This window comes from Colossoma macropomum, unplaced genomic scaffold (genome assembly GCF_904425465.1).
Source record: "Colossoma macropomum unplaced genomic scaffold, Colossoma_macropomum, whole genome shotgun sequence".
NCBI lineage: Eukaryota > Metazoa > Chordata > Actinopteri > Characiformes > Serrasalmidae > Colossoma > Colossoma macropomum.
The window spans coordinates 4,209,606-4,226,032 of NW_023494785.1; the positions used below are offsets into that span (position 1 = coordinate 4,209,606).

Sequence of the window (16,427 nt, forward strand, 5' to 3'; positions counted from 1 at the left end):
AACTGGTGAAAAAGCTACTAAATTTGTGTTTTCCTGACATTTATATTTATCTCATACACGACCCCTGTCCCTATTCCAGAGAGTCTCTCAAAGCATTTAAAAGCACAGAAGCCCACCGGCTCTTCACATCAGGGTGGGTAAAGGATCTAATGCTTTTGCATAAAGAGGAGAAAAACTCTTTGTCAGAAGAGCAAAGAAAAATGGGTCACACTTTATTTAAATGGTCCCCTATAGATGCTTTACAGATCCTTAAATCATTAACAAACCCTCTGGTGACGTTCACTTGATTATCAACAACATTATGATTAGGGTTTAAGGTTAGGAGCAGATGTAGGTTTTGCTTTGAGGTCAAGGTTAGGGTTAGGTTTAGGGTCAGATTTAATAAGCTCTTTCACACTGAACTTGAAGTTCAGTTGCATTTAATGGGTATTTAGTTCATAGACAGACCGAGCATTTACAGTCTTCTACAGTGGACCATCCAAATAAAGCGTTACCGAAAAATGCCATGGTCTCTGTTGAATTTCTAATTAATATGTAATTTTTTACGGCTGCAACGATCCACAATGCAACACTGCAATGATAGAACTCCTCTCATGGTGGTGGGCACATAACATCGGTCATATTTCCATCATTTCAACATTTTTCTTCGTTTTTCTTTTCGATGAGAACAGAACTGAGTAAAATGCCTTTCGAACCAGAAGCAGGAACCATGCTGCCACTTAGAATGTGCTCCTGAGTTTTATACTGCTTTCCCATCACCCTTAACCCACCCTCCGCTCACCTGACCCCAAGAATCTCCTAAGTTTCTGTCACTAGAATCACATATAAGCAACCCAAACATTGTAATGTTGAACATCTGCCACTCCAACAGCCGAGTAACTTGTATCTGATATGATATATGATATACTGGTTAAATATATTATTTTACAATATCTTCCAGTTAATCAATGTCGTCAGGAGAACATTAAGAGTCAGGGTTGTTTAATCTCCATATTTACATGACTTGTAACCCTTGAGTCCAACATAAGGGTTCTACATACTGGTGGAAGATGATGTTGTGCTGAGGGCACATGCCCAGAGACTGGCGGATCGTGTCCATTTCTGTGCGAATGTCCCTGCCATAGATGTAGGCCGTGCCCGAAGTAGGAGGGAACAATCCAGTAAGTATAGACCTAAAACATGGAAACAAACATTGTTTATCTCAATATGGTGTCTCATCAGCTTATTATATCATACCATTTTCCTGTCCCTTGCAACACAATTTCTTTCCCAGTGATGCTACACTGCCATCTGCAGTTGGAAGCTCATTTAGGCTCTGTGCAAGCATGGCATAAGGAGAGAGCCTAGCCACATAACAGTGGGCCAATGTCCAATATCAATAAGTTTGTTCTAAAATGTGTTCTTGAGAAAGGTTCTAAGAAAAAGTCTACGTCAAATTCATGACATGTTGCTAAACCGCAGAACTGTTCACACCTTTGTGCTCTTGAGTGTGTAGATTCTGTTTTTACCTATGAACAAATCCCAGATAAGGTTAGTGAATGTCAGAATCTTTGTGAAAACTGCGTAAGTGGGTTTTAAGAAGAAATATCTTCTTAAGAATGGTTGGTGAATGAGGCCCACTGTGTAGACAAAACAGGGCAGTTAGCACTCTCCTCCAAGCGTGTTCATGTGTTCTTTATTAGTACTAGCATTAATAACACTCAATAAGAATTGAAGCTCTTATTTTGACCTATTTGGACCTGCTACAATATCTTGCGGCGCGGGACTAATTTTCAGTGTAGTGTGTGGGAGCGGGTGGGAAACCAGCCCACTGCAGGTGGGAGCAGGACGAAGCACACATGAAGAGAAGCCAGAAGCAGCCTGAAGACCATGACTGCCATGTTATTTCAGCAGAGGATAATGTATTTGTGAACAGACTGTGTCAGATATTGGATGTCAGTTCGCCTTGATGGAACTCTGCAGGCGGGAGCAGGACAAACACTCCGGTGCGGGCGGGAGCGGGATAAATGATTTTGCAGGCATGAGTAGAAATCTTTGGGAACGGGTGGGAACGGGACTGAAATAACAGTCCAGCGCAGACCTCTACCTTCATTCTTCCAGGTTGGTATCTACTGTACTACATTTGGGTGGGTATATGCAGTGATTAATCAAAAAACAAGAAACACAATGTGTTTTTTCCCTTTTACCCCAAACGTAGTTCATATTTGGTGTTTGAGGTTTGCTTCTCTAGTTTTGCACTGCAGCTACAGGGATGTAACTAACAAGTAATGGAAGCTTATACTCCTTATACTCCACCAGTCTGTATCAGGCTACCTGCATGCCTATCATCACATGCTCACCTCAAACAGCATTGATTTGGTAAGTAATCTCAACTTCCTTATGCAGGTGTCTGACACTGTATGACATTCTGTTATTGATAAAAATAAACAAAAATATGTTGCATAGCAGAAAATAGTGGAGGCAGCCATCTGGAAGCCTGAATTTTGTGTGTACTTTTGTCCATTCGCCTCGTAGCTAAAATGCAAATCTAAAGGAGCAAATTTCCGTCACAGATTAACTACATTTGCTGTAAGGGGAAACTTTTGTACATTAGTATTGAAGCTCTCTTCCAAGGTTGGTATCTATTGTACCAAACAAGAAATCTACAGCTGGATGGGTTTCGGCTGGGATTTTCTTTTGTTAGGACAATGACAAAAACAACACAGTGTGTGGTATAAGGCACTTACATGGTGGTTGTCTTCCCGGCTCCGTTATGACCGAGGAAGGCAGTGATTTGGCCTTCGTAGAAGGTGATGCTCAGGCCATCCACAGCAGGTTTGGAGCTGCCGCTGAACATTTTGACCAAGTTCTCCACACGCACACCCACCACCAGGCCGCTCGGCTCTGCTTCAAAGAACATCTTCTCTGTGGGGCGAGAGGGGATGCGAATAGATGTGAGGCAAAAGACAACAGGTGCATGTCTGCAGAGAACACGTTTTGATTTTGGCAGTGGAGGGAGGACGGATAACTTGGCCAAGATTGAAAGTACGGACAAATTTTTACTGGTTATGTTTGATGTTTTTTATCTCCTATGCTAAACACTGTTCATGTAACTGAGTGATACTAAAAAGCTAGAAAGGAAACTGGGCAGTTAACAAATGGTGTGATATCAGAATAAAGGAATTCAGCTCACCGTAGCAGCACAAAACACCTCCAACACACATTAACTATTGATAAGAAGGTCAACATTACAGCCAAAGAGAACACAAGGCCACAAGCTTCCCGCAGTGGTCTAGGAATGTGTACATGTATCACACTACTGGAATTTTCTTAGTAATATTTGTCTTTCACTGTTACTTTAAAAAAGCTGCAAAGGATTTGTTAGCAAAGACTCCTACATACTATTCCTTTGGGTATTTATCTTCAACATTCAGCTTCATGTTCATCAGATTGTCTATTCTGTTATGAAGAGCAGGTTTTATTAAGTTGTGATTTGACATTTTCTTTCCCAAACTACTCTCTAAGGCTCATACTGAAACTCTTTTGCGCTCGAAGTGGTTGAATTACCTGAAATGTTTGTGCTACAAGGGGAGAAAATGTCCTTTGCCGTTATTCTCAAGGTAGCACTGTCACTATTAACCATGTTTTTTTCTCAAAACAATTTTGATTAGGCTTTAATATATTAATTTACTCCAAACAAAAAAGAAAACATACTAATGTGTGTAAAAAAAAAACAAGCAAAAAATAAAAATGAATAACTAGGTGCTCCTAAACTGCAGAACAGTGTATGTTGGCTGTTTGTTTATGCAAAGGTGTAACAAGAGATCATTCTTATGCAATAAACTATTAAAAACAACTTGATATGAAGGCTTTCCTTCAAAAGCTCCACCTGTGGTATGATTTAACTCCAGCACACTTTCTTAAAGGTGATATATTTCATATTTTAAACATTAATATAGCAGCAAACAACTATTTTCTATGTAAAGACATAGTGGAGTAACAGCATCCTGATCAGAGAATGAAGTCACGTCCCTCCTATGTGTGCGGTAATCTGAGCTTCTCTGTTTTCGTTTTCATAGCCGGGATGGCCACGCGTACATGTTCGTCCCACCCTGTGAACATGTCGGCCCTCTCAACGTTTTGTCTTGTCCTCCCCAAACAGTGACAGCCCACACAGCGTGAGAGCCCAATTTAAGGTGGAACGGGAACATTCAAACAAGAAGCTGGCAAAAAAGAAGCTGACTTCAGCTTCACTGAGAGTTAAAAAGCATGAAAACGGATGAGGAGGTCGCACCTGCTGGATAGGTGGGCAACATTAACTAAGTTCTGCTGTTTCACGGAATCAATAGGTCAGTATTGTTTAGTCTTGTTTGAGAACGTTTGTGACAGCAACTGGTCAGATTCACAGCACCAACTGTAGCGACAGTTTGCTGACCACTACCGAGCTAACGTTAGCTATTACTTGCTGTGTGGTTGCTCACTCTAACATTATATCATAATATATGTGTGTAAGGTTTGTGAAGGGTTTTATTCGCATCCACGAATTTGGGGGCGGAGTTTCTGAAGGAGCACTGAAGGGAGGGGTGTGTTTGTTTTGCTTTGTTTTGTTTGAGTTCAAATATCAACAATCGTCCTCCAGAATCGTATACTGCTCCTTCAACATTACCAGGCTTTTGGTGAGCTGTGTTCATGGTATACCTCCAGACATAATACTCTGGTTCTGGTAACTGCTTTCCTCCTCATCCAGCTTTTTGTGCAGCTCCAGTTTCTCCCGTCGCTCTCCATGTTTGCAGGATGCCGGTGGTTCCGGAGGTTGGACCTTCTGCTCCTCATTAGGTTGGGCAAGATTATTAGCATTTTCTTCAACTTGCTTTGCTGTGTTGTCAGTTGCTGGACTCACCACCTCTGGCTTCTCAGGGTCTAGAAGAAAGGAAGGGATTATTAAGGATTATTTGAGCTGGAGTCGTTTCACAGGGGGAGCTTCTGTAATGTAATTTGTAAACATTTTGAATGTCAGATTCATATGAGATGAAGTATAGATTGAATTTCTCAAGATGCCCACAGACAGCCTGAATTAAAAGGTCATAGCGCAGTTGTCTGCCTTACGTGACGGAATGTACTCAATAACAATAACAACACACTGAACAGCCGTGAGTATTAGCAGGATTTGTTAATCTGTTAGGGATCCAGCTGAGTTCTGGTTCTGCCAATCACAAAAAGCCTCTCACTTCACAATTAATACTGTCAAACTATAAAACTACACACGCTGCAGATTCATACTGGATTAAAATCACTCCACAATTATTACCGTCAGACTGTAAAAACTACACACACTGCAGATTCACACTGGATTAAAATCACTCCACAATTATTACCGTCAGACTGTAAAAACTACACACACTGCAGATTCACACTGGATTGAAATCGCTCCACAATTATTACCGTCAGACTGTAAAAACTACACACTGCAGATTCATACTGGATTAAAATCGCTCCACAATTATTACTGTCAGACTGTAAAACTACACACACTGCAGATTCATACTGGATTAAAATCGCTCCACAATTATTACTGTCAGACTGTAAAACTACACACACTGCAGATTCATACTGGATTAAAATCACTACAATTATTACTGTCAGACTGTAAAAACTACACACACTTCAGATTCACACTGGATTAAAATCAAGGATCTAAATTACAGAACTTCCCCATATGAAAGTAATCCTGCTCCAACAGCTTTACACACGTTCGTCTTACATTACTAATGAGGACTTCTATTAATTTCCATTGATCTACACTTAACCTAGCCCTAACCTTAACCTCAGTATGCAAAAAACAATCTTTCTGCTCTTTCAGTTTTTTTCCAAAAAAAAGCTGAATTTGTGATGAAAACAGCAAATGTTCAAGTGAGGACCAGTAAAAAAGGTCCTCACTCATACAAAATCTCACATGTCCCATCATTGTGACGACATTTGTTCCTCAAAACAACAGCAATAGAAGTACACACACTTACACACACATCCTTCCTGTAGTTAGGCACTGACTCACCTGGTTTTGGAGAATCAGTGAGGTTCAGCCAATAGGATGGCTGAATAGGGAAATAAAAAGGTCTGCCAATGCCGTACTGTCCTGAAACACACACACAGATGAAACAAACATGAACATATTGCTACTAGAAATATGACACTATGTGTATTGTATGCTGTTTAATACACACTACCTGGATACATACAGCATGCTTCTAAAATGTGGAGTGTGTGTGTAATTTGTAGCATGTCTCTTAAAGTGACAGTGCGCCAAAATATAAAATATAGACAAAAATATTCAAATAATGAGGCTAATATTTACTTATAATTTAAAACTGGTACACTGTTAGAAATAAAGGTGCTGTGCAGGTATATTTTTGTTCATCAAGGTACAAACAGTGTAAATGTTCCTCAAAGGTACAACAGTGGTTTTAAGGTCCGACTGTGAACCTTAAATAAGTTTTTCCAGGTGAAAAGTTCGTATTTGTATCTTTTCATAACCGAATGTTTTAAAACAGAACAGTAAAATAAAAGCCTGGAGACGAGACGGGGTGTGTGGAGTCAGTACAGCTTAGAACATATCATTTCAGTGGATTATGGTTCAGTTATGTTCCCTGACTAAAGGTACTGAGATGCACCCCTGAGGGAACCACCCCAGTGACCATTTAGTATCTTTATTTCTGAGAGTGTATTTAGGAGTATTTTATTTTCTTCAGTTACACAGATATCGTGATGTATTGTAGAGGATTGTCTTGCAATATATCGAGTATCACAGAATTGCAGTATTGTGATATCATCATTATCGTGGACAACGTAGCGTGATAATATCGTATCGTGAGATGCCCTGTGATTCCCACCCCCAGTACTGTAGCTGATCCTGTACCTGGGAACACACTGTCGAGATACCAGGCAAGAACAGCATAGAGCACAGTGTCCAGCAGCATCATGATGATGGAGGTGTGGAAGGAAAACTCATCTCCTTCTAGTGGGCTGGTGTGAATATTGTCCCACTGCAGCCCCAGGCCCTGCTCTTCATAGCGGGAGAGGTACTCCGTCCCAAAACCGAACGCCACCTGGGAGAGCAGGCTCTGACAAACAAAATCACAGAGAAACTGCCACTGAGAACAACGGACAAAATTACAACCACACAGACAAGTCGTTACATTATAGCTGTGGTTTTGTGGTATTCTTAATTATTACTGTCAGACGGAATCATACTGGATTAAAATCACTCTACAATTATTACAGTCAGACTGATTCATACTGCAGATTCATACTGGATTAAAATCACTCCACAATTATTACTGTCAGACTGTAAAACTACACACACTGCAGATTCATACTGGATTAAAATTGCTCCACAATTATTACAGTCAGACTGTAAAACTACACACACTGCAGATTCATACTGGATTAAAATTGCTCCACAATTATTACAGTCAGACTGTAAAACTACACACACTGCAGATTCATACTGGATTAAAATTGCTCCACAATTATTACAGTCAGACTGTAAAAACTACACACACTGCAGATTCATACTGGATTAAAATTGCTCCACAATTATTACAGTCAGACTGTAAAACTACACACACTGCAGATTCATACTGGATTAAAATCGCTCCACAATTATTACAGTCAGACTGTAAAACTACACACACTGCAGATTCATACTGGATTAAAATCACTCCTCAGTTATTACTGTCAGACTGTAAATAAAAATATTTTCTCAGAAAATTTAAAAAGTAATGCCATTTGATTGCACATCTTTTAAAACACAACAGTGTTTTTGTTTCAGACCAGGAAACAGTCCCTGTCCCACAGCCATACACAGTCCTAAGCAGAACCCCTATTACTGGACATTTACTAAAAGCAGTTTTTAATGTTATCAGTTGGAGGTAAACAGTGTGACATACTGCCATGATCTTCATGTCCTTGGTGATGCGGTCTTGCCAGGTGAAGCAGGCAAGGTGGGGTAGATAGAAGCTGAAGTAGAGGATCCCGCTGCAGGCCGCCGCCAAGTTGGCCTTGTTGAAGAAAACAGTCATCAGGAAACACTGCATGATGGTGGCCGTGGTGAAGGTGAGGAGGAAGAGGAAGAGGATGATGGGATTGCTGTAGTTCAGAACCTTCCCTCCCTTAAAACAAACAAAGAGAAAGCAAATGGTAATGCTACTGTGTGCATTCTTGAACTGCATAACCCAGTGTGACTCATACTGATGGCCACTAGAGGTCAGTGTGATACAGAAATAGCCAATAAACCAGAAGAGCACCTATGAGTAAACATGAGAAGAGAACTCAACGAAAATCAAAAACAACAGTGTGTTGTTGTTTTTTTTGCACCTCCTAATGCATTTTGGGACAGTGTTGAGTGTTTCTAATGTGTTTACTGATATCAGAGTGGCTTTTATTGTGTTCACTGCTGAACCTCAGCCCTGCTAAACTGACAGTGAGACTTTATTTGATTGTCTATGGAGAACATAGACTTGCATACAAGATCATATCACGCCATTTGGTTTTATCAACTGCTCTTACTCCCCAGTGTAAACGATCAGGCGTAACATTATGACCGCCTCCTTGTTTCTACGCTCATTGTCCATTTTATCAGCTCCACTTACTATATAGGTGCACTTTGTAGTTCTACAGTTACAGACTGTAGTCCATCTGTTTCTCTGATACTTTGGTCAGGACCCCCATGGACCCTCACAGAGCAGGTACTATTTGGGTGGTGGATCATTCTCAGCACTGCAGTAACGCTGACGTGGTGGTGGTGTGTTAGTGTGTGTTGTGCTGGTCTGAGTGGATCAGACAGCAGTGCTGCTGGAGTTTTAAACACTGTGTCCACTCACTGTCCACTCTATTAGACACTCCTACCTCGTCAGTCCACCTTGTAGATGTAAAGTCAGAGTCGACAGCTCATCTGCTGCTGCACAGTTTGTGTTGGTCATCCTCTAGTCCTTCATCAGTGGTCACAGGACGCTGCCCACAGGACGCTGTTGGCTGGATATTTTTGGTTGGTGGACTATTCTCGGTCCAGCAGTGACTCTGAGGTGTTTAAAACTCCAGCAGCACTGCTGTGTCTGATCCACTCATACCAGCACAACCTAACATTTCTGGGATTTTGTTTTGGTATTTTTTGGGTCAATTACAATTGCAATTATAAAGTATTTACATGTGACGGTCACACAGGTCATATGTTGTCATTACTGCTACTGAGCGCTGACTGGTTGGCATTACTGCTACTGAGTGCTGATTGGTTAGCATTACTGCTACTGAGCGCTGATTGGTTAGCATTACTGCTACTGAGCGCTGACTGGTTAGCATTACTGCTACTGAGCGCTGACTGGTTGGCATTACTGCTACTGAGCGCTGACTGGTTAGCATTACTGCTACTGAGCGCTGATTGGTTAGCATTACTGCTACTGAGCTCTGACTGATTAGCACTACCGCTACTGAGAGCTGACTGGTTAGCATTACTGCTACTGAGCGCTGATTGGTTAGCATTACTGCTACTGAGCGCTGACTGGTTAGCATTACTGCTACTGAGCGCTGATTGGTTAGCATTACTGCTACTGAGCGCTGACTGGTTAACATTACTGCTACTGAGCGCTGATTGGTTAGCATTACTGCTACTGAGCTCTGACTGATTAGCACTACCGCTACTGAGCGCTGACTGGTTGGCATTACCGCTACTGAGCGCGGATTGGTTAGCATTACTGCTACTGAGTACTAATTGGCTGGCAAATGGAGCAGCTCATTGGCTGTTCACGCTCACTGATGTCATGAATGTAAATAAAGCGCCATTTTAAACGTCTATAATTTGAGTTCAACAGCTCTTAAAACTATAACAGCAGCGTTGAAATGTTTTATGCTGTTCTGTGTTCAGGAACTGAATGTATTATTTTACATTAAAAATGTTTAAGCAGTTATAAACTATGATTTTGCGCAAATGCAAAACCCATTCAGTTTGGACTCACTCAGGAGCGCCCTCTAGCGTTTGAGAAGACATTACAGAGCGGTAATTCTCCTCTCTACAAGTTCTCAGATGTAATGACGTCTCTCTGGCGCTGTGTGAATGACATTAGATCTTTTCTGTCATCGCCGCTTTAACGATGCGTTTAGCGCTTAAACTCGCGATAACAATAAAAATATGATGCATCGTGCAGCCCTAGCTTGGACTCTGTGAAGCTGCTTTGTAACAATTGCATTTTATTAATAAATTTAGAACTGAACTGAACTCATTGGTGTTGCAAGAACATCAGTTATTACATCTTCTCAGGTCACAGTAGCTGCTTCCTCTTACCATGATGATGGCAGTGAGAAGGGCGGTGCTGGCGGCCATCATGAGGAAGCTGTCGATGAACCAGGCGCACCAGAGAACCTCGTTAGTGACGCCCATGGCCTTCAGGGTCTCCTTCAGCCTCATCTCCTTCTCCAGCACGATGCTCTTCACCATCATGGAGACCGAGTACACCCACGCCAGCACAATGAAGATGGGGAAACAGCGGCTCAGCGTCAGCATGAACCTGAATTACACACAATACACACACAGAGGGAGTGTATGAGAAAGAACACTGACAGCAGTACAACGTCAAGAGTTACAGCCTGAATGGGCAATGAAGAAAGAAACACGCGCAACTCTTGGTTTTATGGACATTTTATGAAAATGCTTCCCTGAACAAAACACTAGACAAGGTTTTTTCTCAGTGTAAGTAGTTTTCAGTAGCCAAACATCAAACCGTTTCAAGTTATTACTCATGCAACAACTGAATGTATGTGAAATATGTGACCTTCGATGGAAAAGACAGAATAAAGTATTGGCTGACTAGAAAGCTTGGAGCCCTCCTAAAAGGGTAATAAATGAAATGAAACAAACCTTTTTTAGCCAACTGCGTCTGAACACATCGGAATTAGACCTCCGCATTTAACCCATCCGGGCAGTGAAACACCACATACACACTAGTGGGCAGTGAGCACACTTGCCCGGAGCGGTGGGCAGCCCTATCCACGGCGCCCGGGGAGCAGTTGGGGGTTAGGTGCCTTGCTCAAGCGCACTTCAGTCACGTACTGTCAGCTGAGGGGATCGAACCGGCGACCTTCCAGTAACTAGGCTGGTTCCCTAACCTCCAGCCCATGACTTGCCCCGGCAGACTATGGACTATATGCAGTAGACTCTCTAATGGGGGAAGAGCTTCGGCGCTCACAGAAGAGAGTTGTACTAGATGATAGTTTAAGTTACAGCTGAGGTCCACTCTTGTACGTATATCAAGTCAAGTGAAAGTTTATTTATATAGCGCTTTTTACAACAGGTGTTGTCACAAAGCAGCTTTACAGAAAAATCCAGGTCTGAGCCCCCATGAGCGTCGCCAATGGGGACAGTGGCAAGGAAAAACTCCCTAAGAGCAACAGGAAGAAACCTTGAGAGGAACCAAGACTCAAAAGGGGAACCCATCCTCCTCTGGTCCACACCGGATATATATGTATATATGAATATGGAGGGTTGTGTGAGGTGGGCCTATGGAGAGTTGCGCAGGAGGGCCCTGTAAGGAGGGAACAGTCTGATAAGAGTCAGACCAGAGTGGGTTTTAAAAAAAGACATCATACGTGTTTGATTTAAAGGCTACCAAAAAAGGTGTAAGGTTTGGTATGGAGCTGAGTAAAAGGGGTGGGGAGATGACCTCATCACTCCAGAGGGGAATGAAAAGGGATGCTTTGAGATGATATTCGTACTGTGGTTGACCGGGAACCATCTTGCCATTTGATGATCAATAAAGCGAAGGCCTTTTCCTTCCTTCCACAAGAACTCAGCAGCTGAAGTCTTTTTCATTCCTTTATATCCTTTTTCATTTTTGTTGATATTCTTTGATTCTTTTTATTCTTTTTGAAGACTTTAGATTATAGACAGTTATTAGGGCAATAGTATAGATAATATTAGAGTTATTATAAATAACTTTATGAATATTTAAATATAGGGGGCAGTCGTGTGACCGGAAGGTCACCGGTTCGATACCCTGAGCCGACAGTACGTGACTGAAGTGCCCTTGAGCAGACACCCACCCCCCCAAATGCTCCCCGGGCGAAACTGAAAACTCTTTTAGGGAGGAAAAATTACACCATGCTATTGTTATGTTAGGGTTCCTGTCCAGCATCAGACCACAGCACAACCCAATTCTGATCCAACAAACCTAATCTAACTCAGTAGCTAATTACCAAGCTACAAGCTGAATCAGGTGTGCCAAAACAGGTAAAAAGGAAACTTGCACTGGTCAGAAACACAATCAGACTTACAGGTCATCCACATAGCATGGGTAAGGCATCTGCTGCAGATAGACGCCCAGAGGCCATTCTTTCCCCGTGTGGGTCTTTATGACCGCTTGCTCCACCATATCCTGCAGATAGGCAAACCCTCCCCACACATAGCGGAGGTCATCCATGGGGTCAGCTCGAGGACCAGGATCCCAGTACCTGACCACAAATGGAAAGACCAATCAGTACAGAGGGAGTGGGTCAAAGTACAGCAAACCAGAGGAACCAAGAAAGTGGCTAGAACCTTTTTGTGTGGGCTACTGTCTAAAAGGTATAGGTGTTAACGGTTTCTGTGTTCTGTCTACACACTTAAAAATGATGGTTCCTCAAGGGTTCTTTAGTAAAGAAAATGATTCTATATAGAACCATGAACACTCAAATTATTAAAGGGGTTCTTTGTATCGTCAAAGTGTTCTTCAGATTGATGGAGAATGTGCTGTAGATGGTTCTAAATATGCTGTAAAGCACCAAAAAGGGTTGTTCTATTGTAACAAGCCTGACATTGTAACTAGAAGAACCTTTTTGGTGCTATATAGAACCGTTCTCTATTGAGCCATCTACAGAACATTATCCATCCTTCCACGATGCAAGGAACCCCTTTAATCATGCAAAGGGTTCTTTGAGTGTTAATGGTTCTATATAGAACCATTTTCTTTACTAAAGAACCATTGAAGAACCATAAATACACAACAGTACACACAGAGAGACCTAGACTTTAACCTGTCTTTGATCTTGTTGGTGCGCTCCACAGCGTCGATGTCCATGCGGATCTTGAACTTGACATGGGGAGGGATTTTGGTGGTCCAGGGGTGCATGTCCACAAAGACCAGGCCGGCCCAAAACTTATTCTCAGAGATCAGGTCCAGAGCTTGGTGGGTCAGCTGGTTCTCATCCGGGAGACCCACGAACTTATCCAGAACTAGACACTACAAAAAATAATCACAAATAAATAAAGAAAATAAATATAATAGACATATTATATTTATTTTAATATATATATATATATATATATATATATATATATATATATATATATATAAAAAAATAATGTTTTTTTACTGGTGCACAATGAGAGTCCTGCTGAATTACTTGCTGAGAATGCATTTTTATTAAATTGACTTAAAGGGTAATTCCACCAATTTTTGGAGACTTACTGACTCTTTACAGTGGTGGTGATAGGAACCAGGGGTCACCATGACTACAACACAAATATAGACATTTTATTTACCATCCAATAAATGTGAACATTCATGTCTTCTAGGTTTTGAACTACAATGCTGATGATGGTAAAATACTTAATAAACCTGAAAAAATATATTTTCTTTGGATACTATTCTGCCCTATACCATGATTTCATTTTCTTTTTGAAAAATATATTTTAGACCAAAACCTTCTCAAAACTATCATAAAACAATGTCTCAGAGCATATTCCTCACTTTGTAAGGGAGCTTTTGGAGGCATTAAACCTCAGACGTCTGGTTCCTATCACCACCACTGTGAACAGTTCTGAAGCCAGATTCACGAAAGTGTCTTAAGAAAGAAATTCTTAAATGTGTTTTTCTTCATTCTTGAGAAAAAAAGGTAGGAAAAAATGTTATTCTTCAAATAACTTCTTAAGAACTTCTTGAGATTTTCTTCTTAACTCTTTCCTCAAGAATAATTCTAAGAACAAGTGCTATTCCTGAAAACATGTTCTTAAATGTTTTCTTAACCTTATGACAGCCTCACACAGTCTCAGGCTGCAAGAGTTGACATGATTTGATCTAAATCAGTTATCAAACACGTACATTGCTTCTGCTACTCCTGCCCATCCTCATCTCTTGCTTTCCGGAGAGGATTCTTCCATCATCACCATTATTTATTATTTGCTATTTTTTAACACTTGGTTTGGTGTTTTTATTCTATTTAGCTCCTCTCAGTGAGCTAAATAACAGAAAAATCGGTTAATACAAATTCTAAATATATCTCATGTTGTTTATGGTAAGCTGTAAAATGCACTATATAAGAAAACAGTGGAGATTTTCTTAGAAAAATCTTAAGGAGATAATTAAGATTATTTTAAGAGAATATCTGAGGACTTCTTAAATTTTTTCAAGAATTGAATTTAAGAACATTCTTATGTTCATCTTAGTGTTTGTCTTAAGAACCTTCGCAAGTTTTTCTTAAGAAAGTTTTCGTGAATCCGGCCCCAAGAGTCTGAGAATGTTCTTACATGCAATTCTTGAACAAAAAATCTTAAGAAATTCTCAAATCTCTCTTAAGATAATCTTAATTATTTTCTTAAGATTTCCTAAGAAATTGAATTTACTCTAAATGACGCAAGATACGTTTTGAATTTGTATTAACTGTTATTTACATTATTTAGTTTAATCCACTCAGAGGAGCAAACTGGAGGAAAACATCAAACCAAGTGTTTAAACAAACCAATTTTTAGCGAACAATACCTACAAGTAATGGTGGAAGAAACCGCCAATAGGATAATACCTATATTTTTGTCAATAAATTGACAAATTTACAACCCCATTTCCAAAAAATTTGGGATGTTGTGCAAAATGTAAATAAAAAGAAAATGCAATGATGTGCAAATCATTTCTCAACATAAAATAGCAAAGAACTTTGCTTTTCATCATCTATGGTATATAATATCATTAAAAGATTAATAGAATCCGGAGAAATCTCTGTATGTAAAAGACAAGGCCAAAAACCAGTATGAGCTGCTGAAATCCTGCATCAAACAAGAAAGGAAAACATTTCACTTTCAGAACTACAGCAGTGTCTCCTCAGTTCCCAAACGCTTACAGAGTGCTGTTAAAAGAAGAGGTAAACAGGCCCCCGTCCCAACTTTTTTGGAACATGTTTTTGGCATCAAATACAAAATGGACATATATTTTTCAAAGAACAATAAAATTTCTCAGTTTCAACATTTGGTATGTTGTCTTCGCAGTTTTTTCCTTTAAAAATGTGGTTTACTTGATTTGCACATCATTGTGTCTTATTTTTATTTACATTCTACACAGTGTCCCAACTTTTTTGGAAATGGGGTTGTAGATGTTTACCTCTTAACTCTCAACTGTTACAGCTTAAGATAAATGTGGGGCTATTGTAAGGTTATTAAACGTTTAAGAAAATAATATTTTCACAACTAGCACTCGTTCTTAGAATTATTCTTAGGAAAAAAGTTAAGAAAAGAAAATAAGATAATCCTTAAGACATTATTTAAAGAATAACATTTTTTCATAACTTTTTTCTTAAGAATGAAGTTAAGAAAGGTTCCAGAGTGGTGCAACTGTCTAAGCGTTGGCCCTGCCATCAGGAGATTGTGAGTTTGATCCTTGATGATGCTGCAGCCATGGCCGGGAGTCCAAGAGAGCACAATTGGCCTCTCTCTCTCTCTCTTTTTTTTTTTAAGAAAAAACACACATTTAAGAAGATTTTCTTTCTTAGGACACTTTCATGAATCAGACCCCTGATTTTCTAGAGTGTCTTTAAGGTCTTCATGTCTTTAATTATGTAGAATTTGGAAAAGTCGCCTCGCCCACACAAAAAGGAAAGACATGGAACTGAACAGGACTAAAGAGAACTGAGTGTAAGAAAACTGAACTGATAATGACTGAAACTGTACTGAATTCCACTGAAGTGAACTGAACCTCACTGAGCCATATCAGAGTGTCTCAGAGGAAACTCAGCGATACTCGGTTGCCCTTCCAAAAATGCCCTTCCATAGCGCTCTTATTGTCTCAGTAAGTCTCGGCGCTGGGCTCAGGGACCTCACAAAAGCCCGTGCCAAAGTTCACATTCTCTCCTTCTCTGCTTGACAGCTCAATGCTGGACTCCCATTACGGCCGGACCGTGTCAGATTGAGCAATGCGGCCGGAGAAACCTGCACTTCAGCACTTTAGCACTTCAGCACTGACATCCACAGTGTGTCTGCTGCCCACCCAGCCGAACGTCAGCTTAATTAAATTGTTGTGTGTTAATTTGTGTGGAGTTGGCCTGTGATAGCAGATGCCCGCTGTGGTCCCGGGTGCCTATAGGGCCTGTCTCTTTGTGGGCGGCTGAAAGGAGGGCCGAGTGGACTGACAGCTGTACCTAATTGGGCTCAATCGGAGGGG

At 40.7% G+C, this 16,427-nt stretch overlaps 1 protein-coding gene across 1 annotated transcript in view; it reads right to left on the minus strand.

The window, feature by feature from the left end:
- abca4a (ATP-binding cassette, sub-family A (ABC1), member 4a) overlaps positions 1–16,427 on the minus strand; it is a 110,825-nt gene that overhangs the window by 56,722 nt on the left and 37,676 nt on the right. The window contains exons 13-21 of the mRNA XM_036581579.1: positions 13,036–13,241; positions 12,298–12,474; positions 10,313–10,535; positions 7,926–8,147; positions 6,893–7,097; positions 6,032–6,112; positions 4,678–4,899; positions 2,727–2,904; positions 1,041–1,172 (exon numbers count right to left, since the gene is read on the minus strand). Of these exons, the coding sequence (XP_036437472.1) occupies positions 1,041–1,172; positions 2,727–2,904; positions 4,678–4,899; positions 6,032–6,112; positions 6,893–7,097; positions 7,926–8,147; positions 10,313–10,535; positions 12,298–12,474; positions 13,036–13,241 (1,646 nt within the window). The remainder of the gene's footprint in view (positions 1–1,040; positions 1,173–2,726; positions 2,905–4,677; positions 4,900–6,031; positions 6,113–6,892; positions 7,098–7,925; positions 8,148–10,312; positions 10,536–12,297; positions 12,475–13,035; positions 13,242–16,427) is intronic.